The sequence below is a fragment of the Lissotriton helveticus genome, chromosome 7 (assembly GCF_964261635.1).
Source record: "Lissotriton helveticus chromosome 7, aLisHel1.1, whole genome shotgun sequence".
Classification (NCBI taxonomy): domain Eukaryota; kingdom Metazoa; phylum Chordata; class Amphibia; order Caudata; family Salamandridae; genus Lissotriton; species Lissotriton helveticus.
The window spans coordinates 256,575,834-256,601,845 of NC_136068.1; the positions used below are offsets into that span (position 1 = coordinate 256,575,834).

The 26,012-nt window shown below is 43.9% G+C and overlaps 1 protein-coding gene across 1 annotated transcript in view; it reads left to right on the forward strand.

The window, feature by feature from the left end:
- The window catches only part of PTPN1 (protein tyrosine phosphatase non-receptor type 1), a 375,455-nt gene that overhangs the window by 133,820 nt on the left and 215,623 nt on the right, over positions 1 to 26,012 (forward strand). Inside the window, exon 2 of the mRNA XM_078652036.1 lies at positions 19,157 to 19,247. Coding sequence (XP_078508162.1) covers positions 19,157 to 19,247 — 91 coding nt within the window. The remainder of the gene's footprint in view (positions 1 to 19,156; positions 19,248 to 26,012) is intronic.

Sequence of the window (26,012 nt, forward strand, 5' to 3'; positions counted from 1 at the left end):
TACTTTAACCCCTCCGTAACATCAGGATCTCACTTGTTCATAGTTTCAAGTAGGTTTAGTTGATACTGTTTAATTTTATAACAACCCAACACTGTTTTTTGTAATCTTATCACACACCATCATTACATAACTTTCAAAAAACTAATGGTCTCAATACCAAGTACGTGGGCTTTTAGCAGATACATCACAATTGGTTCCCAACCCACTTGGGTCTGATTCGGTCACCTTCTCTCCTCACATATACCATGAACCACCAGGAGCCTTCTAATATAAACCCCATCACAGTGTACAGTATAGCACTTGTATTAAACTGGCCGGCATGACTGAACACTGCAACAACCATGCAACGTGATTTCTATGTTCTTTTTGGGGGATTAGTCTAAAGGTGGTTCATCCATCCACTAAATCTGTATACGCCTGCAGGTGGAACAAATTTGTGGCATGGTGCCCATCAAAGGCTGTGGATCCCCTTTCTGTCCCTCTTTCGGAGGTCCTTTTGTTCCTTTGTTACTTTGGCCCATCAGGGCTCTGCTCTGGGCACTTTCAAGGGCTACCTTTCTGAAATCTCGGCCTTTCTCAGGCTCCATGATCAACCCTCTCTCCAAGTCTCCCGTTGTTAATAGATTTCTCAAAGGCATTAATCACCTTTTCCCTCCTATTCAGTATGTGATGCAGCAGTGGGACTTTAATCTGGTTTTTACTTTTCTGATGTGCGCTCCTTTTGAGCCACTTCACAACGGTCCTCTTCTTTTATTGACTTTGAAGACTGCTTTCCTGGTTGCCATCACCTCCGCTAGGCGCGTGTGTGAGCTCCAGGCTCTTTCCTGTAAGCCGCCTTTTCTGTCGGTTCATCCGGACAAGGTTGTGCTTCTTACTCATCCTTCCTTCTTGCCAAAGGTTGTCGCTGCCTTCCACATTGGGCAAACTATCACCTTGCCCACTTTCTTTCCGCCTCCGAACCCTTCTAGAGAGGAAGAGAGGCTCCATCGTCTGGACCCAAAACGTGCGCTCTCTATCTGAACCGCACACAACAGTTCCAGGTGGATGACCAGCTTTTTGTTGGCTACGTGGGCGCCAAGAAAGGCTGGGCTGTACACAAGAGGACTATCACCTTCTGGGTCGTCTTGTGTATCAAAGCCTGTTATTCTCTGGCTTAAAAGGAACCTCCGGTGGGGTTGCGTGCCCTTTCTACCAGGGCTACAGCAGCTACTACTGCATAGGGACGTGGTGTCCCCCTGCAAGACATCTATCTGTCAGGCAGCTACGTGGACCTCGCACATTTTCACCAAGCATTATTGCCTTGACAATCAAATCTGGAGAGACGGCTTCTTTGGACGTTCTGTTCTCCGTGGCTTTCTGGTGTGATCTTTATTCGCAGACCCACCACCGGGGTTGGTATTGCTGGGGTATCTATTCTAAGGTAAGGAATCTATCACTAACATGCCTCTTTCAGATGCACAAGTTACATACTTGTGTAACGATATATCTGTAAGAGACATTAGTTAGTGATAGATTCCTTACCGCCCCACCCATCCTCCCCGTTCTGCGAACTGATTTCTAGGGTCAAGGTCATCCCTTTCAGAGCCCTAGTTTCAATGCACCAGTGGTCAGAATTTTGCATGGCTTTGCATTCCTGGTTCGGAAAGTCGTGTACAGAACTTACGCCAGCACGCGCGGGCGCTTCTGATTAGCTCCATCGACATCTTCTCGGCGACTACGACACCAGCGACGCACGCGGAGCTGTATGACGATGCCTACCGACGCGCAGGTGTACTGCTGACGAAAAAACTTTCTGGATCCAGTCTGATGCCTGGGGGTATTCTAAGGTAAGGAATCTATCACTAACTAATGTCTCTTGCAGATATATTGTTACACAAGTAACTTGTGCACCAGTTTGTATGCAGGGACACGTATTATGTGCTCTGTTATGGTTGGCTCACATAAGACACATGGCTCTGAGGAGTAGATTGCTTCCTCGAGTCTGGCAAGACAGTGCAAAACAATAGTAAAGGAAAGATTAAACCTGAGCTGTAGAGGTTGAAAAAGATGAAGTGCAGGTATGCGTTAGACTTGTTCATTGAATCACTTAATCTAAGTAAAAACCTGGAAAGCATTTTTGAGGGTAAGTGCAGCAATGGTCAAGGCTAAGCATAAAATGTTTCTGATCAAAGAGAAAGGATCACTTGTCCTGCATAACATGGGGTATGCAGGAATGGTTCTTACTAGTCCCAATAAAAAACCCTCATACACGTGTTGGAAAGTTACGATGTTTTAACGGTATATCTTGGTTCTCCGCTATCCCTCACACGTGTTCGCATAATCATGGGGTTTAGTGGTTTATGCGACCTCCAACCAGGAGGCAATACCCTTGTTAATAACAGTAGTGATCAGAAATCGTGATTGTGACGTGAAATAGTGGAGTTATAAAGAAAATAGCAATAAAAATAGCTCTCTGTACAGACAATTGTTTTAATAGTTCTGATCTTTAGAGGCCAAATTTAAAATTCAAAGTGAGTGAGTAAGAGCGATTATGACTCTTTCACAATAATTACGTGGTATAGGTCGACATGTTTCAGCCCTCCAGTCGCCAGAAGGTCGATGGGGCTTTCATCAGGACCACAGTGCTCAGGTGAATAGAGACCTCTCACGTCTCTATACGTAATGAAAGAATTCAATAGAACATATCGTTGCGCTGTTCTTTGACAAGGTCATAGAGTACCTTGTCTTGTGGTTGTATTAAACCTCAACGGGATCCAGCCGGGTCAGGGAGGTACACTATGTCACTCCATCAGGCTGCTTGTTCTGACTCTGCCGTTTCTGGTCCCGGAAAAAGGGACGATATGTTCTATTGAATTCTTTCATTACGTATAGAGACGTGAGAGGTCTCTATTCACCTGAGCACTGTGGTCCTGATGAAAGCCCCATCGACCTTCTGGCGACAGGAGTGCTGAAACATGTCGACCTATACCACGTAATTACCTTTCCAACACGTGTATGAGGGTTTTTTATTGGGACTAGTAAGAACCATTCCCGCATACCCCATGTTATGCAGGACAAGTGATCCTTTCTCTTTGATCAGAAGCATTATCATTATAGGAAACTGATTGGATCACGTATTCCTATCCTCCCCCTTCACTGATTTTTTAAGCATAAAATGTAACAAAACTGTATTGATTTGCATAGATTAACAGCTCTGTGAAGTGATCAGATTGTTATGATCCCTTTTTCTACATCTTTTCCATTCTAACTTCGGTTCAACATTAGATATTAAAAGAACAGTTTTTCAGATCATATTTGTCCCCCCATAGATCATTTTGAGTAGTGAGGATTGGAACATGGATAAACTAGATTGGAGAAAATTGTTCTGCGGCTAGAATTCCCATTCCATTTTACATTTGACTCGAGTGGGTCTCCAAAGAGCCAAGGTAATTAATTTGCTCAATAAATCAATTATCTTGCTTTTAGAGTCATTAAAGTTAATACATATTATTAGCATGTTATGTAAAAGTCACTTGTGGCGTTTAATTCTTAGGGACAGTTTATTGCTTACATAGACTTCGACACATCTCTTTATTGTATATTCAATCTTATGCGCAAATGAAGATATAAAAGGGTCGCTCTATAGTTTTAACGAATAGACCTGCTAAGTATACACTCACATTTATGCACATTTCAACCTGTTTGTTTAATAAATTACATTTGAGATCTGCTGCAACCATATAGGCTCTTCTGCCTAGGGTTTGAGAGCAGAGCACTGCATATAAAGGGCAGAGACTTGGTAAGTATTGCAGTGAGGTGATTGCTTCTGCTGGGAGTCACTTAATCCGGTGTATTTAGACTTATTGTACCGGTTGAGTAAAGCATTACCCATGCCAATCGCACATTGCTCTGGTTTCGTTTTTTACCAAGCTTGCACAACACAGGCATCTCACTGATGATGGCAGTGGGCCAAGTGTCCCTTCCTCCCAGAGCAGGTACATCTTAGGCACCTTCATCAAGACTTCTTTCTGTCACCGACCAGTAACGGTACATCATGGACACCCACAGCCCAACTACCTTCTCTCGCTGAACAATATCAGCATGTCTGCCACAGTGCAAGCTTCCCTATCAGGCACAGTATTAATGGTGTAGTCAGAATTTCCACCCTCACAGCACTTTGGTAGTCCTGTCCCCTCTTATCCCACCCATCCTGGTCTACTAGCATGGCATTTTTGTAAATGATTAAAACCCCACCGTCTAAAACGGACATCGAAGATGTTTTAGTTAAAAATGACTTCAAGATAATCGCCATATTTTTTGACCAGATACTACAATTTGGTGTCTTAAAATGTTTGATTTTGTTCATTTCTCAGTTCCTACCGTAATTGATATGAAATCTGAAGTTACTATTTTAGAAGAAAAAATATAAATATACTATTACCTCGAAATATGGAAATTGTATATTTTAGAAGAGGCGTGTTTTTGATCACTAAACATTCAGGGTAGAGCTGGAGAACAGAATTTCTTACAATTCAAGACAGCAGGCCATTGTTTGTCATGAATAGCTAAATGATTTTCAAACTTACTGAACATGGGAAAGCTTCATAGTGCTCAATGGGTGACCGTGACCTTGCTAAATTGAAAACTGCTTTAATTCGATTGTGATTTGTAGTCATAATCTGATTGAAATGAAATTTTTATTGCATTAATAATTTAGGAACTAGTTTGACAGCTTTTTTTAAATACATGTCCTATTGGTTCTCAGGCGGTATTTGTTTTGTGGTAGCGAAAACAGATTGGATAAGCTAAAAAGAATCAAGTTGTTTTCATGATAGTAATATCCCTAAGCAAGCAGTTTAACATCCACAACCTAGTTGCTTACTGGAGTAATCCATCCTCGATTCACTTTGTGCAGCCTTTCTACTAATTACATTTGATCGACTTATCTTTTCTCTTTATTAAGTCTGAACCAGAGACAAATTCTTCTGTTTTTGCAGCCTTATGTCATTAAAAAAAAGTATGTAAGTGGGTAATGTGTATTTAAATACTTTTAGGGCCTTTGGGTCAGCCGCCTTTATCCATTAGTCTGTTATTCACATTTTGCTTCGCCGACCATTGCAGAGCACATGGGGTAATGGGTCAGTCCTTGCCACCCACTGGCCCTCTTGCACTGAGTGACACCAATTTTTCTGCTGACGTGTACAACCACTTTAAAAAGAAGTGCACTTGATGTCATGGCAGGTGGACCAAGCCTTCACTTTGCGAATGCCTTTTCATTCCTAATCCTTGTTTTTAATTCTTAGGTTTCATGTGATGTGCATTAAAACAAAATAGGATTTCTATACTAATTCTAAGTACAGCTGCCCGATAAGAAGCATCTTTTTGAAGTATATGCGTGCAATAAAAACGAACACAAATGTAATCTTTGTACCAGCTTGCCAGGACCAGGCATATTTGAATTCCAAATGCTTGTTCCATTTCTCTATTGTCTCAGCTTTCTCTTCGTTAAACTTCTCCCCAGCCTCTGCAAAAGAGCATTCTGGACCTCACCTATTTGCTTTTTATCTATTTTATTTGTCTTTTGTATTAAATATTATCTATTAGCAATATCTTCAATTTTTGGGGATCGCCACAAATATGTTTTAGCTGTCTTTTATTGAGGCTCAAATGTGGATAATGCCAATACTTACAGTGGGCTGTGTCTTATTCCGTTGGATACCATTGGTTGACTTCCTTGCCAATCCTATTTGCTTGCTTATTATTCAATGTCTTTCCATCCTCTTTTTGTGTTCCTTCCGTGAAGCATAGCTTCTTTAACATCCTTTTGATTGAATCACTTGTATTCTTCCACTGCTTAAATACAGAGCACAACGACTTTTTCTATCAGCACTCTATGGAAATGCATGTGTTTTCTTATGCTGCTTCCACCCTGAAATGTCCCTGCACTGTTCATGCTGCTCTATCCCGCCCCTCGCTTGTCTGTTGCTCCCCCCCCCCCCCCCTCCTGAAATGTTCCTATTTTATTGTTTTATTTTTCAAATACCCTTTATAACGTCTCCATTGCTCCTCCACACCCGGCTTAAGCAGTAACGACTTGCTCCTCAACCCTTGAATATATATATTTTTTATATATTGGATTTTATTTTATCTTTTGGAGACATGACAACCTTCACTTTGTTTTTGAGCCGCTCCTTTCCCTAGAATGCGCATTTGTAAGCATTTTGCTTTTAAATTAACACTGAAGACTGGTATCTGCTATCTTTCGAACAATAAATGACTTAATAAAAAAAGAGATAAAAATGCCCACCTCATCATGATGCATACGTGCATATCCATGGTGATGCATGCATGCATGCATACATACATACATACATACATGTATAGGAGCCCTATCATATGGATGCTTTTTTCCTTTTTTCCTGACATACTGTTCCACTTTGTCTAACGAAATCTTTTTCTTTTTGACTTCATGGAAGAGCATCAAGGAGAAGCATAGACAAAGCCAACAAGTCTGGTAAAACCATTGAAAAAACCTGTTGCCTTTGGCAATACTTGTTTTGATTATGAAGTGACAGTATTAAGTTTTATCATGAGGGTTTGAGATGGGAGCACCTGCTTACTTTTTGAAAGCAGACAACTACTAAAATGCTCACTGCCCTGGAGCCCTGTTAAGCTGGTTGATAGAAAATTATGGCTTTTACACCATATAATCTAGACTAACAGATTTGTTGTGATAGATGATTGAGACCACAGAGGCGATTGATTATCATCCCAAAAATGCTTTTAAAGATTAGAAAACTGAAATGCTACATTACTTAGGTGTTCTGTGTCAGTGAATTTCTCAGCAGTTTTTCTTCCAAACCTTTGAATCCCTTGCCAAATAAGTTGAATGCATTGGTTATATATAGACTGGTACCTGAAAAGTATATCCTCTGTGCAGTGTTATTGTTCCTTGTAAGAGTGGCTTGTCTTGTACTGCCTGCCATGAAAGGAATACTCGGCTAACCTGTTCACAGTATGATTTCCACACTTAATTTTGTATACTTATTTATTTATTTTATCTATTTTGAAAGTTTTATATAGCGCGAACAAGATCTTTGCAGATATCAGAGCGCTTTACAGACGAAGGGTACAACATGTGAGTAAATAACAATTGGGGTGGGGAAGGTACATGCGGGAGCATAGTCAGACAGATACATCAATAATGATACAAGTACAAATAAGTGGTAGCGTAAACAATCCGGTAGGTCAATAACACGAGTCATACAAAAATGCAAAATGATCAGTAGAATTGAATGGTACAGCGTCTGTAAATCTCATCCCCAGTAATAATTCAAGTGTATTTAGCCATGAGGATAGCTTTTACTTCTTTCTTAAAAAGTATGGTAGAGGAGATGAGCCTGGTTTCAGGGGGGAGTGAGTTCCAGATCCTGGGTGCCATTCCTGAGCAGGAGCGTTTATAGGTTTTTTCCTTGCGGAATCTTTGGGGCTTTAGCAAGAGATTGTTTGTGCCTCTAGTGTTTCTGGAGCCTCCAGAAATCGTCAGCTTCTGAGTGAGGTATCCGGGTGAACTCGGGTGGACAGCCTTGTGCGTCACGCAGGCGATTTTCAGATGTATTCTGGCTTCCAAAGGCAGCCAGTTCAGGGCTTTCAGGTCAGGGGAAATGTGGGAGTGTTTTTTGATCCAGTGATGAGTCTCGCTGCGGCGTTTAGAGAAGCTCTTATGGGTGCCGTAGTAGTTAGGGGGAGACTGCAGAGGGCGATGCTGCCGTAATCTATTCGAGGGATGACTAGTGCTTGTACCGCAGTTTGGAAATCTTTGGCTGGAAGGAAGGGTTTGAGTTTCCTTAAGGTATTGATCTGGTAGTTCGCACCCTTAGTTGCTTTGTTGATGTGTTCCTGCATGTTGAGGTTGGTGTCAAGTGTTATGCCTAAAGATTTTGCTGAGTCCACGATGGTAGGATGAACATTGAGTGCCGTTAGGTGTTTAAGCCAAATTTGAGCGGTAGTGATCTTCGCGGGAGGTGAGATCAAGAGGAACTCTGTTTTAAGTGCATTGAGTTTGAGATGATTAGCGGCCAGCCAGGATTGGGTGCTTCTGATCGTTGAATTCAAGAGCATAATGTCTTTGGGTGATTGTAACTTGAGATAAAGTTGGGTGTCATCGGCGTACATGTGGAAGTGAACATTGGATGCTTGTAGCAAGGTGGTGAGAGGTTCCATAACTAGGTTAAACAAAGTTGGGGATAGGGAGGATCCTTGTGGGACGCCTAGCGATACAGGTATTGGCGAAGACATCAAGTTGTTACTCTTTAATTTCTGCGATCTGTTGTGTAGAAAGGACGTGAACCATTTGAGCACAGTTCCAGATATACCCATTCTTGTGTTTAATAGATCGAGTAAATTCTCATGTTTGACGGTGTCGAATGCAGAAGAGAGATCAAGAAGGATGAGGAGGCAGGTATCGTTTTGATCTAGGATTTGAAGGGCGTCGTCAATTATGTGAGTCATAGCAGTTTCTGTACTGTGATCTGCTCTGAAGCCTGATTGATGAGGGTTGAGTAGATCAAACTGATTAATGTGTTTAGTCAATTGTATTTGTGCGCATTTTTCCAACAGTTTGGCAAGAGTCCGAATATTGGTAATGGGACGGTAATTATTTAGATCAGAGGGGTCGGCTGTAGGTTTCTTTAGTAGAGGTGTGACTTGTCCAACTTTGAAGGAGTCGGGGATGGTCCCTTGTTGAAGTGAACTGTTGATAATTTTAGTCCAGAGTGGGAGGAGCGACGGGGTAAGGTCTTTGACAGCGTTGGCAGGAAGGGGGTCCGTGAGGGGATTGGCTGGTTTCACAGTGCTGAGCAGTCTACCAATTTCTTCTTCCGAATAGGTGACAAAGGATGACCATGTAGCATTGTTTTTTGGTTCCGTGGGTGCTGTGCAGTGGGGTTTGGGGTAAAGACTTACGTCAATGAGGAGATCCTTCTTTATGTTGTCGGTTTTTTGGATAAAGAAAGATGCGAAGTCCTCACTGGAGGGTGCTTTGCCCAAAGTGCTGAGTGGTTGGGGTTGTTCCTTGGATTGTGTTCTTATTAGCTCAAACAGCTTTCTCGGACGATTTTTGGCTTGGTCGAGCTGACGGCTGAAGAAATCTGATTTTGAGCGTTTTATTTTCCTGAAGTGGGCATTTCTCTTTTTCTTCAGCGTTTTTAAGTGCAGTGCGGAGGGAGCTGATCTCCAGGTGCGCTCTGCCATTCGCATGGCCCGTCTATCGTCATTGAGACTCCCGTCGTACCAAGGATTGGACATTTTTGTGGAGGCTCTTTTTAGCTGCATAGGTGCCGCTTCATTAACTATAGAGGTCATAGCGTTGAGATAGTGATCCGTCAAGGATTGGACATCCGTAACGCCGGTAGGAGGAAGTAGGAGGCTGCAGCTGTTGGGGGGGGTAGAGAGTTTGGGTTGAGTTTTTTCAGGTCTCTTTTCCAGACTTTGGGCTTGAAGGATTGAACCGGGTTAAATTTGACTTTTTCATTGATGAAGAATGTGACAATATGATGATCTGACCAGTCACAGGGTTGGATAGATTCGAGTTGGATAGAGTCCTCTTTGGAGATGATAAGGTCAAGGATTAAGCCTTTCTCGTGGGTCGGGCTGTTGCATATTTGGGTGAGGTCAAGGGCGTCGAGGACATTTTTAAGACTATTTACCACCGCGTCATTATGATCGTTCCAGTGGAGGTTGAAGTCACCAAGGTATATTTGTGTGAGTTGTCGCCCGGAATTGGTTGTGATCAAATCCATGATTTGTTGCGAGAAGGTACGGTTGTCCCCTGGTGGGTGGTAAATGCTGTGAAGAGAGCATATCGGTTTGCCCTCACTGATAATATCGAGGCAGATGTATTCACAGGAGGTTGGGGAGGGTAAGGAGGGAGAGGTTACTTTCAGGACAGAGAGGTTACTCCTGTGTATACATGCGATTCCACCACCTTTTTGACCAACCCTGTCTAGTCTAGTGATGTGGTAGTTTGGGGGAACCAGTATGTCCATTATAGGTGTAGAAGATTCAGTTAGCCAGGTTTCAGTCATGATGATTAGGTCAAGGTCCAGTGTTAAGATGAGATCAGCGATTGCGGAGGAGTGCCTAGAGGCCGATCTGCAGTTGAGGAGGGTGCATTTAAGACGGGGTGTGTCGGGGGTGGAAGGGGGTTCTAGAGAGAGGGGGACTTTTCTCAGGTTACTAAGGATAGGAATTCTGTTGTTTAGTGTGGGGGGTCTAAGGGGATTTGGATGAATCGTTGGAATGGCGCGGAGGGTGGTGAGTATGTTGTTATGGGGAGCTGGGTCGTAGGAGCGGAGGAGGGTGACTGTGTCGAGGTCCGATAGTGGGTTGCAGGAGCGATGGGGATGCTTTTCACGATTGTGAACAGGGATTGAGGTCCAGTGCGGGGGGCGTTGAGTGCGCGAGTCAGCCGACCGGGTGGAGGTCCTGTTGGGAGGGGTGGTGCTGGTGGAGGCGAGTGAGGGGTGTCTGGGGTGTGTGCCGAGTAGTTGTTTGATGATGTGAATGTCTTCTTTGAGCTGGAGGAGGGAGGCCATAACGTAGTCTAGTGTGGGATGTGTGTTGGTGGTGGGGATGGGAGGGTTGGGGGGTGGATGACATAGAGGGGAGGTTGGTGGTATGGAAGAGGGTATTGGTGGTAGGCGGAGAGTGCATGGTGGAAGATGGGCGTATGTTAGTGGTGATGGGGGCGCATGTAGGGTAGTGGGGGGTGAGAATGGGGGGAAGTGGGATTGTATATCGTTCTTTTTTGAGGAGGCGGAGTTGAGTTGATAGAGGCGGCGTGTTCTGTGGGATTAGCTTATGGGTGGAACTGGGGGCTGAGAATGGGGGGATAAGGGGTGGGGTTTGTCTGTGTGCGTGTCGATCTGGTGCTGAACTAGGTTAGGCGGATTGTGGGTGGGAGCTGTGGTGTCATGGGTGAAAAGAATGGGAATGTCGGCTGGTGTAAGGGGGGAGGGGGTACGGCTGGTGTATGTGGGGGAAAGATCTATGTCTGTGATTGAGGGGTGTGGCGTAGCAACAGTAGATGGGTGCATGACTAAGGTGCCGGTGGTAGAGGAGAGGTGCGTGTCGTTTTGGGGCTGAGCTAGGTTCGAGGCGTTGTGGTTGGGGGCTGTGGTGTCAGGGGTGAAAGGAATGGGTGTGGTATGAATGGAGGTCAAGGTGTTGGTGGGGGGAGGGGGTGTGGCTGGTGTATGTGGGGGAAAGATCTAAGTCTGTGATTGAGGAGTGTGAGGTGGCTACAGTAGGTGGGTGGATGACGAAGGTGCCGGGGGTAGAGGAGAGGTGCGTGTCGTTTTGGGGCTGAGCTAGGTTAGAATGATTATGGTTGGGGGCTGTGAAGTCGCGGGTGATCGGACTGAGAGTGCTATGAGTCGGGGTCCGCAGATTGGAGAGGTGCTGTATGAAAGTGGGGAACAGGTTGTCTAGTAGTTCCAGGTTCCTGTCTGTGGATTGGATTAGGACAATCCCGTTGTTATAGATAGTGATGGTGGTTCTGCCCGGGAAGAGTTGAGATGGTGTGATGGAGAGTGTTCGGCCATGAGCGGTTTTCCTGGAGTTGGAGACGGTGAGTAAAGAGAGGAACGTTTTTCTCCATTGAGCTCTGCGTGTGGTGTGGAAGATGATATCAATGTTTATGGCACCATTGACCGGTGAGAAGTAGGTGTCTGCAAAGGGAGTTTCAGGGTGGAACCTCAGTAAGTTGTGTTTAAAGCGTATAGCGGCTTTTTTGGTGAGTGAGGGTGGGTAGTTGATACTATATGTGTGCTTGCCGATGAGCTCCATGTTGGGATGACGGAATAGGAAGGTGTGGGAGGGTGCCCAGTAATCGCCAGTTGCATGGAATAAAAGTGACACTAGTGGGCAGCCAAAGTATATGCGGTAGTAGTCAATGCAAACGGGGATAAAAATTGTAGTGGGTGCGGGTTGCACAGATGTAGGGTGCACAATAATGATATACGGGAGCAGAATACAAACGCATATACTAATAACCAGTTGCATGGAACAACAGTGACACTAATGAGCAGCCAAAGTATATGACGTAGTAATTGGTGCATACAGTAATAAAACTTGAAATGGGAGCAGGTTACATAAGTGTAACAGGTCTATATGAGCAATTAGTCGGTGCATTACAGGAATAAAAAGTGAGGTCGGTGTGGGTTACAAACATGTACAGAATAAAATGTAGGTATAATACTGACGATATACTAGAATGAAATACCGATGCAGACAGTAAAATACCTGAATCAAAAGTGACAATAGTGAGTAGTCAAAAATGAGTGGTCAAAAATAGAGGTACATGAATCAGTAGCAACATAGAGTTGCAACAAAAGTTATATGTTCTATAACAATAGTGAGTAGTCAAAAATAAATGAGGTACATGAATCAGTAGCAAAATACAATTGCAACCAAAAATTATATGAGACCAAAAGTGACACTAGTGAGCAGCCAAAATATGAGGTAGCAATCGGTGCATACAGGTGAAGAAAAAGTGGGATGTGCAGGATACAATTAGGAATATAGACATATAATACCACTGTAAAAGGCAGATACCCTATCATAATCTGGCGTGTAAACATATGATGTAAATGTATGAGGTAGCATTGGTGCATTACAGGTGAAGAGAAAGTGAGATGTGCAAGATACAACTAGGAATATACATATAATACCACTGTAAAAAGGCAGACACTCTATCGTGAGGAATGACTAGTCCATGTTGGTCGCCAAGGATAGACAGTCTAAGATGACCGAACCGATAGGGGAGATAGGGAAATTAGTCCTCTGTCTGCTGCTATTACTTTGAGCACAGGGAAGGGCAATTTCACTTTCAATTAGAGCAAGCACTGCTCGTAGCATGCTGGGAGGGAGGCTTATCTCTACTTCTGGTGGTCTTGTGTGGAGGAGTTAATCTAAGGAGCCTCGTGGACATCAGAGGCATCGGGGGGGATTTATTGCTACAGTTTTATGGCCCCGGCCATTTTGAACAAAGGAGATAGTTTAGAAATGTGAGCAGGCGGGTGGGGTGAAATAAATACCTTATGTACAAGCTGCACCGTGAGCATGTTGAGTTTGCCAGCAAAGTTTTGCAGTTGCAATGTTTAATCAAAGTGTGTACAGGGCGGGAGGGGGGCCTCTCTCAGCCCTCCGATGTCGCTGTCGCCTCCAGCCTCCGGTGGCAGGCTCCACTCATCCGACGTCCCTCCTGGTCCCGTTAGTCTCAGCTCTCACTCCATCAGCTCCTCCGGGCAGCGGTGCCACACAACCGTGCTGTGGAGCGAGCGGGGGGGGGGGGGGGTCCGTTGTCGTGGCCGCGTCTGTGGTGTGGGCTGGTGCGGGCGGGGGGGCTCTCTCAGCCCTCCGATGCTGCAGTGACTCCTCTGCTGTGGTGCGGGCGGCTCTGCTCCTCTGCTGATCTTTGCTGGTCGCAGCAACCGGTGCAACAGCCCGCGTCTCTGCCGTGGAGCGGGCGGGGGGGGGGCCTCTCTCAGTCCTCCGATGCCGCTGTGACTCCTCTGCTGTGGTGCGGGCGGCTCTGCTCCTCTGTTGATCTTTGCTGGTCGCAGCAACCGGTGCAACAGCCCGCGTCTCTGCCGTGGAGCGGGCGGGGGGGCCTCTCTCAGCCCCCCGATGCCGCTGTGAATCCTCTGCTGTGGTGCGGGCTGATCGCAGGATAATCCGCGGTGCAGGCTCAGCAGGCTCCCGGAGCTTCAGCCGCTCAGCCCCGGCGACGCGATGGGGGTGTCTGAAGACGAGTGTCTAGTGGCAGGTCGCGGGGCTTTGCAGGCTCCAACCTCCGCCAAACAGTGCCGGCTCAGCAGGCTCCCGGAGCTTCAGCCGCTCAGTCCCGGCGACGCGATGTGGGTGCCTGAAGGCGAGTGTCCAGTGGCAGATCGCGGGGCTTTTCAGGCTCCAACCTCCGTCAATCAGGTCAGCGGGCAATCCGGGCAATCCAGTTACTTGTGGTACTTTTCCAGTTACTTTTTCTGCTTCCGTTCCGACGTGCTGGTGGGTGCTAACAGGGATAAAGCCCGAAATGGGATCCCAAGCACTGGGAGCTCTTCACAGGAGCTCCTACCAGGTGGCCATCTTGTTCACGAATACAATTATTCGAATACAATACGAATACAATTATTATTATATACAATTATTATTCGTGACCTAGCAATGATTTATCCTTTTTAGGTAAAAACCTGGTTGCTTAAGACTTGTTGGGGACTTTCTGAAAGCTGACCTTTTGCTCGTTGCTTACCTTTTGTTTTGTGGTTTGTAATTCACAGTTACCTGCTTTCTATTTGCTGGCTTGCTGGCTTGGTTATAGGCTGATCAGCGTGAGTTAGTCATTCCTGTGGAGCATATCCTGTTTACTATATTCTTACACAAGTGCTTGGTTTTTGTAAACAGGCCTATAAATGTTTTTCTTATCTTGTCACATTCGCTGTGCATTCAAAGACCGAGGTCAAAAAGTAGGCTCTGTCTTCCAAAGGAGCTAGGTGTTTACTTTTCTTTCTCTGAGTTCAAACTAAGAGGATTTATCTGAAAATCTGGCGATGTGAAAGGGAAGGCTTTTTTTCTAGCACATACCAAAGTTTAAATGTCTAAGTGAACTGTGCAACTATCTCAGAATATATCTGAATTAGGAAAGAACAAACTAAGCACATGTTTTTGTAATTCTGAAGTGTGCTGGAAACACATATTTTAATAAGATCAAAATAATACACTAGGTGATAACATTGCCACACATTATCATTTGTGTGCGGTATAGTAGTATCAGTAAAACTGTTTGTCTGTGCAAACGTAATGGTCATTTCAGTTGAAAATGTGTCGGTCTGTAATGGCAGTGACCTAACCCTCCATGCATACTCAACTCTACAACATTCTATACTGCTCTACAAACTTTCCACTCTACAACCCCTTCACTCTATTGATTGCGCCTTGACTCACTGGTGAGTAGCCGCGTTTTACAAACTCCTGATTGATTGATTCTACAACCCTGCCACTCGATGATGCTCCACTCGATGCCGCTCCACAACACTACTCTCCACTCTACGGCTCTCCACTCTACGGCCCTCCACTCTACGGCCCTCCACTCTACGGCCCTCCACTCTACGGCCCTCCACTCTACGGCCCTCCACTCTACGGCCCTCCACTCTACGACCCTCCACTCTACTCTACGACCCTCCACTCTACTCTACGACCCTCCACTATACTCTACGACCCTCCACTATACTCTACGACCCTCCACTATACTCTACGACCCTCCACTATACTCTACGACCCTCCACTATACTCTACGACCCTCCACTCTCCTCCACAACATGCTATGCCACTCTCCTCCATGACACTAACTTTTAGCCATGCTAAGCAACAGTAACATTGGTGTACAACATGGCTAAAACGCATTGACAAATCCAGTAGCTCTTGCATAGCGAGACCTACTGGCTTTGCCAATGCTTGTTGTCACTACTTTTCCGAGGGCAGGCCGCCTTTGCCCTGGGTGTTCAGTGGAGGAAGAAACTGCAGTACATATGGTATTCTTTGTCCAGCATATAGGAGTCCCAGAACAAGATGGGCGATCCAATTTTGTAAAAACATGGGTATCAGTAATTATAGAGAAAAAATCAGACACTGACCCAGTTACTGTCGCTGTAATATCGAAATTTCTATTTGCAATGTGGTCCAAGAGAAGGTATCTGCTAGCTGCAGCTTCTGCAAACTTGTAACCTTTATGTAGACTCTTATCTATGGCAACGTGCTAACAAAGAGGGCATTATCTGCAGTTTCTTTAAACTCCTCCCTAATGTAATCTGCCTAAAATGACGGTAAATGATGAATGGACTTCCTTATCTTATCTTTAGCCGTACACTATCCACTGGTTGGGCCTTTTATGCTTGCGATCTTTTTATAACATTGTTTTAACTCGATTTTAATATTCACATATTAATTTATATTTTTAAGATGTATTCTTTTTATAGGCTTTTCCCAGACTGCTGCTATTAATGGCCTTTCTCCCTATTTGGAAATATTGTATCTTTTCAGTGTTTATATCTCTGCACCTGTGAATTGGACTCTCCATTGTCTTTTTTAATTTCTCTTGATTGTAATAACTGTACTTTTCTTCAATGTACTTTTATGGCCATATCGGCCGAAATAAAGTTATTATGAATGAATGAACTTTTCCGAACTAATGAACATTTCTATAGTGGGCTAAACAAAACATACAATAGTATGCATTTCCCCATAGAAAACAAAAAATATTTCCTAGACCAAAATATTGCTTCATTTTAGGATTATTTTAAGATCGCACATGCCCACCCTCCATCGGTGGCTGCTAACGCTCTGGGGTGGTGGAGACAGGGAGCAGAATGAAAAAAAAAAAAAAAAACCACTTACCTGGGTACTGCCACAGTCTCTCCTCCGTCGTGTGTCCTCTGTCCATGAAGCAATAAGCACACAGGGTCCCAGACTTCCCTAACCAATCACAATGTTGCTGTCACCAGCGTGACTGCAGCGTTGTGATTGGTCTGAGCACCGTGGTTCGGCGCTCAGACAGCGACTGGGAGACTGTGCACGTTCTCCACTCAAAACTGTGCAGTACAACCTGGTGGAAAACATGCTAAGTGCGCCTGAGTGTTTGGCTGGCCCAAGACGGCCGGCCAAACCATCATGTGCACTTAGAGTACCTACCACTTCTCCCCCTTCTCTGGCGAGCCCCGCCCTTACCTAAGCCAATAAGGAACAATAACATGATATGTTGTTATCGTTTTATTGTTCCTTTTTGAACTGCTCAGAGATCAGAGGGGCGATGCTCCTCTGGCTTAGCAGAGGAGCTGCCGCTGCCGCCCTCTGATTTTTTTATGTCAAAAGAAACTGCTAGTGCATCAATGTACTTTAATTGCCCTACAGCAATTAGTCGTTTGATGATCTCCTTTAATCCCTCTTCAGTTTGCATTACCTTTTAGACTAGTTCTCCTTAATTTTAAGCAGTTTGTTTCCGCAGACTGGTTAAGACATTTTTGTTTTAATTTTCTTTTAACGCCACACATTTTAATGATTGAAAATGGCCCAATTTTTAATAAAAATATTGCACCAGTTTGAGTGCAGTACTCTTAAGTATCCATAAGGTAACTTCAGCAGTATATGAAATGTCAAAATGAAGAAATTGAATCATTCGTGAGCAGGGTTCAAATCGGCATCCCTAATTAATTCCAAAGTTCAATAGAGCCATACTCTTGTTAGCTTTGACTGCTGAGATTCGGATGTTAGTTTTCTAAGTAGATTGTTTTTTTGGGATTGTGAACCTTGTTGCAGGAATGCATTACTTTCTGTATTTACTACTACTCTCTTTTCTTCATTGATAATGCTTCATCTATGAAGCTGATGCAAACAACCTCTATAGAATCCTTATGATATCCTTACAGTGTTCCTAGAATGTTCTTGCGTTCCAGGCTTCCCTGATACGGAAAGTACACACACACACATTACTGGAAACTAAATGCATGCCAAAATCGATACTAAACAGGACTTTAACGTATTTTGAGCTAAATTAAACCAGAAGTGCACATATTTCTAATAACCATGTCTACTTCCACTAAGAAACGGGGAGGTGAACAGTATGTCTTTCTCCTTTCCTCCGGGTTTGGTGGGTGCCAGCAGGTACTGTACAGTATCTGTGATGTGCCACTGGCATCCGTGCGCTTCCATTAATAGTGCACTCCAGTTGAATGATCAAGGACTTCCTTTTAATCCTTGACTATACAAAGGTGGCTATGTCGAGTAGTAAGTTTGGAACTCTGATATATTATGACACGCAAATCCCACACCATAAGCTCAGTGTCTAGTCTGAACTCTTTTAAAATAACATGTCTTGTGATTTAAATGAGTAACCCCACAAACCAGTGGGAGAGATGTGGCGCAGCGGCCAGACCTGCCGACTACAGAGTGCAGGGCTCACAGATCTATTGCCGGCAACAGCTCAACATAATGTGATTCCGGGCAATAGCCATCTTAATCTCCTCGAAGGACCCCAGCGCCTTTTAAACCTTAAGGGGTGATAAGTTACAAATATGGACAATTATTATAATTTTATTATATTGGTTCTAGTAACTTCTTTTACAGCCATGACCACAGAAACCTTGCTAGTGTTTAGTAAATTAAAGCACGCTAGACCAGAAATCTGTATTGTGAACAAATATGAAAGCTACTCCCTAACCGTGCAGTCTTCAGCAGCCCCAAAGTCTTTTTGATAAACCAGGTGTCTTTCTAGTTCTTGGCCGTTATCTAAATTGAGGCCCTGTTAGTAACATAAAGGCTACAGGGCACTGTTGAAGGAGACATAACTAAGTAACATTGAAACAAATCTTGACAGTTGTCTTGATTTATATCAATTTATATTTGGGTATATATTTGTGGGCTGTTACACTCCCTTTCTTATCAGTTTACTACTCTGTTCCATTACTGTGTATTGCATTCATTATTCTAGAGTGGATCATTTGCTGTTCTTCATTTACTATATATTTGTGATCAAGTGTTGGGCAACTGTTTTTTTTTTTCTGAATTGTGTAATACATTTGGCATTTTTGCATTGATAAGTTTTGTCACCTTTGTTCTTGTTCTATGTTTTCCTAAGTTGCATGCCAGAGATTTGGTAATTTATCTTCATTTTAGGATAATCGGTAAGTCTTGTTATAAGGAGCATCGATATATCCTGTTTCCCCCATTTTGGAAACTGTTGGGACTGTTTCATTTGTTTTACTGAATCTTGATATGTCCCTGTTTTCCAATGCCTAAAAACCCAGAAAAGCAAGTACATTTTTCTTTCACAGTTCAGAGAGAACAGCCCTACTCCATACTGGTCAAGTGTCACTATAGAAGGGGTTACTGGTGGTACAAATTGGACTATCAACTGCAGTTGGCTATTCCTAGGTCTTTCCAGTAGGCAGTATTTGGGATCCATGAAAAGAGCATTGTGAATGACTACATACAATTAACTGCAGCACAGCACCAAGTTGAGACCCAAGTATGAGAGAAGAGTTTTTATGGAGCTTTAAAATTATTTTGCTTTGCATTTTCTACTGGTTTAGTTTGAATCCTGACAATTTGCTTCATTTGTTTTTAGGATATCCGACATGAAGCAAGTGACTTTCCATGCAAAATGGCCAGGCTTCCTGAAAATAAAAGCCGGAATCGATACCGGGATGTCAGCCCCTGTAAGTGTTCACTCTTTGTAACCACTTTGCCTTTAGACTCGCTGGACATAGTCTGCTGCACCTGTGCATCGCAGTAAACTCTAAACCATGGTTGAGTCGACAGTTTACACCACACTAGAGAGAATCACTTTGTTAAAAGTTTGAAACACGTTCTCTCCGGTTGTACTGTAATAACATATAAACAAAAAAAAGTGTAACATTTGTTAGAAACCCTTTGGTATGCATTAGATTAAATGTAAAGGGAAAGAACTAAATAAAGAGTCTTGCTTGTTTGAAATAAAAAAGTATCTGCTTGCCTCTCACTTCTACACAGATGTAGTCGTTTTCATCTGTTGATACCAAGTGCTCCCTTGCTCAGTGGGTTTCATTGCCATGTTATCTTTCCTCGTTAAATAGTTGCTTACGCTATTTGTTGACCATGTAATTTGATTAGAACCGGTTTTCCAGCTGTTTTCTGCCAACCTTGTTCTTCTTGATTGCAAAAAGGTAAGACATTCCAGATTAAGACCACAAAGCTGTATTGGATGTTTTTGTTCCAAGGTCATAAAAGTAATTGTATGCATAATACATAAAGAAGGTGCTAGTTTCACAAAGCTAGGTCTGGAAGTGGAGGTCATATTATGTGAGATTCTTTCCTCTGACAAGATAGCCAAACAAAGCTCTTGAATTATCTCCTAACAAACGTTAATTGGTTAAAGTCAATTGTAAATATCTAGCAGGCTTGCAAAGTGTTCATTAGGAATCACTTTCTTTGGCTTGGCAATAGTACTTGACTCAAGAAAGCCAACATACAGAGGTAAAAAAAAACACCAATAAGATCTTGAAAACCTAAATAAGAGTTGTATATTGAAATGTGGCACTCGGATACCTAAGAGCACTACAAAACCAAATGACCACCCATGGAACCTGCATATTGAGATAATAGTTCAGCCCGCTCTAACTTGTGTCCTACTTAATATCGGTCACTTCCCAAACATAAATATGAACTTGCTGACTTTTTTGATCAATATAAGCCGGACCTAATGTTCCTTACGGAGATCTTGACTAATAGTTTCTCCGAGCCTGACCCTAATATGGCCATACCAAAAGGATCTGACCTGTTTAAAATTGATAGAGAAGGACAACGAGGCGTGGATTGCTATTGCTTACCGCACTAACATTAAGGCCTTATTTGCAGCTATCCCCCAACTGAAGGAAGAAGCAAATCTGTTTACACTTAAATGCAATAACACAACAGCTTTTAATGGGAATTGATTTATTTCCTACATACAGACATTCATTTAGTCCTGGATGGAGACCCCAATTTCTCCCTACTGGGGGATTTTAACTTTCATTTAAAATCCACTGAATGTTGGGACACCATTAACTTAATCGATGGGCTAAAGAGTTTTGATTTAAAACACATTGTTACCGAGCCCACTTATATATGTAAACATTCTCTGGATAACATCTTTATTAACTTTGCTTGGATAAAATTCAACAGAACCACCTGGACAGATCATAGTCTGTTTACTTTGAGGAATCACCCCTTGGACAGCCCCTCAAAGAATCAAACAATAATAGGAAGGGTACAACACGCCCTTGGCGAATAATACATATTCCAGATCTTGAATTTGCCTTCCGCTCCCACAGCCCCTGTCCAAATAGAGACCCTGAATCTCCAGCCCTAAACTTTGATGGTGGGATTGACTCAGCGGCCAATAAGCAAGCCCCAGAGAGGCACACACGTAAAAGCAGAAAACCACCATCAGCCCCATGATAACACCTAAGCTAAAAGATCTAAAGAAAAATTGCAGGGCTCAGGAACGAGCATGGAGGAAAGAATACTTGGCAATAGGAAAAAAAAAATAGTATAAAGAGGCGATTGAAAAGTATAAAGAGGCAATAATCTCAGCGAAATCACCCTTTTTTTCCCGAGAAAATCAGTTCTGCTAAAAACTCAGCCAGAGAACTTTTTAAAACTGTCTCTGCCTTATCCAAATTTGGAGAAAGCAAACAATTCAGCCCTAATGCGCAGTTCTGTGACAAATTAGCAGAGTTTTTTCATGACTTGGTAAACAAGTATTTGCAATGCAATAGGTCTCGCATTTACGAGAGTTCGAGCTATTGGCATTGTAAAGGACAATGCCTTTTATTTATTGTTTTCGTTTTTAAAACCTAAATAAAAGGCATTGTCATTTACAATGCCAATAGCTTAAACTCGTGTAAATGCGAGACCTATTGCATTGCAAATGCTTGTTGAATACTGTGCATCATAGGACCGGAAGTGGGAATATGATATGGCCTGATGTAGGATCATCTGTCTCCAACAATCCTACCCTAAATCATACTCGCTGCTGGAAAGACCGGCATCTAAGCCCACCCGAGCTAGACTTCCCTTCGGATCAGTGATCCTTGCTTCCTCTGAATCCCTTTCATCAAACTTTCAGCTCTGTCCTTGTCAAACATGTAAACTCTGATCAGCTGTCAAACTCTTCAAACGAGTCTACATTAGATATATCAGGCATCACCTACTCCTAGGTCTCCGAACCAGAAGCATAGCAAGGGTACCATGATACCTAATGCAACAAAGAAACGTACTACCCCAAGCTCCTTGTTATGTTTTAGCAGATCTAGACCCGGTGCAACTGCACCTACTTCACCATCGATATCTTTGAAATAAATTCACCTGAAGCCGTTCGCTGTGAGTTATTTACACCTGCTAGTTGGAAAAACCTAGCTTTACCTCTTTCAGTAACTTGCACATTACATCATCAGTCCAACGTCCTGCACCTAACGAGTGTACCATATTTAGCTATGTGGGGAGGCTGTCTTTAATATGCCTCATAGATCCCGGCAGATGCGGGACTCATGAATACAAATCACGGCACCTCAAAAGCGCATTATCTTGTGAACTAGCCGCCATTTTGTAAGTCTTTTTAAACAGAGAGAGGGAGAGAGAGTGTGTGCACATAAATATTGTCTGCGCAAAAATTCCTAGTGAAATCCGACAGATCAGCACCATCCCAGACTGAAAGCAAATTTACCCAACTGTTTGCCACAAAAGATTCATTAAGGGAATGTCGAACCCCAAACCCCCCTTTCCAGAAGCTCTCATGGAAATCTGCCCGTTTCCTATAAATCCCTTTCCCCCACTATCTCCTTTTGATATTTAGAAGAAAAAGAAAATCCGTTCCAAAATTCAGGAGACCAGGGCACAAACCCCCGCCTGAGACTGCAGCATCTCTGTGATTGATGGTCGTGTACGTGTCCGTGTTTCGACAACACGACTCGTGACTTCGTGCCACGCCTCTATCACATACAAGCCGAGCTTCTCGCTGCTATAGTGGCCACAAGAGGACTCATTCGTCGTTGTAATTGTTGTTCTGCCATACTATAGGGTAAAATAACTAGTTAGTCGCATGAATATAAAAGGTCACCTGTTCTTCATCTTTGCCTGTTTGTGCATCCCTCTGAAGTTCAGATACTTATGGTGGTGGGAGGCATGCTTGCGTACACCAGTGCTAGCCGCTCCGGGTAACGTCTACCTTGTCGTTTCCCACCCTCTGTGCCTCTCCACTGAGGCCTCTGAGGAACAGCAGTACTCCCGTGTCCTGGGGGGGGGGGGACACAGGAGGAGGGGACAGGAGGAGGGGTTCCCATCCTGGCTCTTGGGCTGTGCGGAGCCGGTAACAGCTCTGCTTGCACAAGAGGCATGCATGCACCAATCATTAGCCCTGCAGCTTGCAGCCCCTGGTCTCTGGCTTTGCCTACTAAGCCTTCAGGGAAGGGCCTGGCCTGACTGAGCGGGTTATGTCAGCAGCATGTTATCGCACCAATAAGCTTGCGCCCCACTGGATTTTGATACAGTGGCTGTTAGGCAGCTGATTCATAATATATGGAATGTGTGAGGGTAATGGCTCGTAAACAATTGTCGGGCTAACATAATACCGGCATGCGGAAATATGTACGCTACTCCTCCTGGCTACATGCATCACCTTCTCTCTTCCAGCCTGCCAGGCTTTAACCCGCCCTGTGCCCTGCTCTGCCAGTTCCGCGCCGCTGAGCGAGATCTGGGGGTGAACCGGTCTGTGGAGCCACAATGGCGGGAAAACGATTTTTCTTTTCATTCCAAGTCTATCGAACGCTGGACAAACATTACAATCTTAGCTGCCGTGAATTTAGAATTCATTTCCCACAAATAAGTTTGTAATATTAATTTGCCATTATAAACGTTCTAAGTTTCCTTATTGTGCAGCGCAGGTCAATAAATGCTCAAATAACTTTGAGAGATCATTAACCCTCAGTTTTTCTCTGGACCCACATGAATGTGATAAGGGTCAACCTTGGTTCGGCAGTAGCTGAATTCCCTTGTGTCCCCTGATTATGCGTCATTAGCACACGTCCACTACGGACTGGAGACACCTACGCTCAGCAGCTGTGAAAGACTAGTGCCTACACGCCCACCGCCTCGTGAGAAGGGAGAAGTGAAGAGATGCAGCGCCCATCTTCTCACACTTCCGTAAAGCGCTTAACCTTCTTGTTTGCCCAGGCCTACACGCGCTAAAACTTCCTTGGCCCCGTCTGTCTCTGTTGTTTAGAGCTCCCAGCGCCAGGAAGCCGCTTGGCCACAGTGCGCTCAATAAATACCTTATTTATTCATTCATTCACATAACAAGCAACAGACGACTAGTCCATTCCGGGTGGGCGGGGCCTAAGGGAGACAGGGCTGTAACCAACCCCACTTCTAAAAGCATCCTGATGACAATAGATCTCGCAGAGCGAGCAGCGCATGCGCTGCGACGCTAGGGGAGACCTTAAAAGGTATAGGATGAGTTCTGCAGCTGCAAAGCTGGTGACAACCTGGATGGGTTGAACAAAGGCGCGGCAACCATGTAGGCTCGTCTACAAAAGTTAATTCCCTTAACGCCAGAACGAGTCGAGAGGCTCATCATGTCAACGAATTCAGGATCCCAATGTGCCAATGGACCCCTGTCCTGCTACGGTCCTTCTTATGGTCTCCAACATTAATACAGACAACTTAGCATCTCTCCTTAACAACATCTTGGATGCTGGACATTTCCCTACCATCTGGAAAAAATCCCTGGTTAGGCCCATTTTGAAAAAACCTTCCCACGATCCAATGGTGGTTAATAATTGCAGCCCATATCCTGTCTGCCATTCCCATCTAAAATTCTCAAAGAAGCTCTTAAAGAACTGGTCTTTTTTTCTAGAGTCTGACAAATTAGATCCTGTGCAACATGGATTTCGGCCTCTACGCAGCACAGAGTCTGCTTTGATTGCTGCTACTGAGGAGATCCGTGTCCAATTAGATGGTGGAGGAAAAGCTATACTGATTTTGCCTGACCTCTCAGCCGCGTTTGACACGGTTAATCGCCAAATACTCATACATTACCTGTCTGAAATAGGGATCACAGGCTAAGCCTCCAATATACTTAGATCCTACCTAACTGACCGAGAACAAACTATAGTGATGGGAGAACATAAATCTCACCCTCACCCCCCTGTCGTGCAGGGTGCCTCTGGGATCTTCACTATCTCCAACTCTGTTCAGTGTCTATGTCTTCCCCATTGGCCAAACTCCTACTCTCTCACGGCTGTGCCGCCATTTGTTATGCAGATGATACTCAAATATTGGTGTCTCTATGTTCAAAGCCTGAGGACGTGGCAGTCAAATTTACCGATTGTATGGTTCACATTATTAGCTGGAAGCGTGATAACCGCTTAAAGTTAAATACTGACAAAACCGAAGTGGTATTGTTTGGTAAGGATATCTCCTTCTGGAACTCCTCCTGGTGGCCGGAAGCAGCCGGGCCTTGCCCATTTCCAGTTAAAAAAGGTAAAAACTCTGCGTCACTTTAGATGACCACCTATCATTATCTGATCAGGTTATTGCATCACCTCATGGTGCTTCTTTACGCTGAAGATTCTACGAAAATGTTTACCTTTCATTCCTATGGATCTTAGGAAAACAATTGATTACTGCAACGCCCTCTACTTAGGGACAAACACGTGGACTATATGCAAGCTGCAAACACTACAAAATGCACCTGCACGACTGCTACTTAAGATTACCTAATTCAGTCCTGTATCACAAAGTATTTAAGACCTGCATTGGCTCCCAGTCCAGGCAAGGATCTAATTCAAGTCAATGTGCATTGTGCACAAGACACTGCACCGGGCTGGGCCTGCCTATCTTAGTAAGCATATCAGACGGCACGTCCCACAGCGCACGCTCAGGTCATCGTCGACCTCTCTACTCCTTCCTAGGGTGAAGACCGTAAAATGGGGTGGCAGAAGTTTCTTCCATCTTGCCCCTAAACTATGGAACACACTGCCCATCAGTCTTAAAAATTAAACCAACAATTGTTTAGAAAATCGTTAAAAACATGGCTTTTTGCATCAAAGCCTAGTAATTACCATCCCCCTCTGGTCTAGCTCAATGACGGCTAGCGCCAAGGCGCCTCGGCGTAAATGCACTTTACAAAACTTCCATTTCAGTTCATAAAAGTTGCAAGCCCAATATTTTTCTGTATGTAAAGAAAAAGACTGAGGTCATCTGTTTCTGCTCCACATTGAGGATGGATGCATCACCCTTGGTCCTATTGGACAAAATACACTCAAGTGTGACCCTGCCGCTGAACTGGTGCTTTTTTATACTGAAGATATTCCCCTGCAAAGTTGATGAACGAGAAAGCTTGTGGGATGATATGTCTCTGGTAAAGACAAACCAGATTCCATCAAGTCACATTATCCACATTTTTA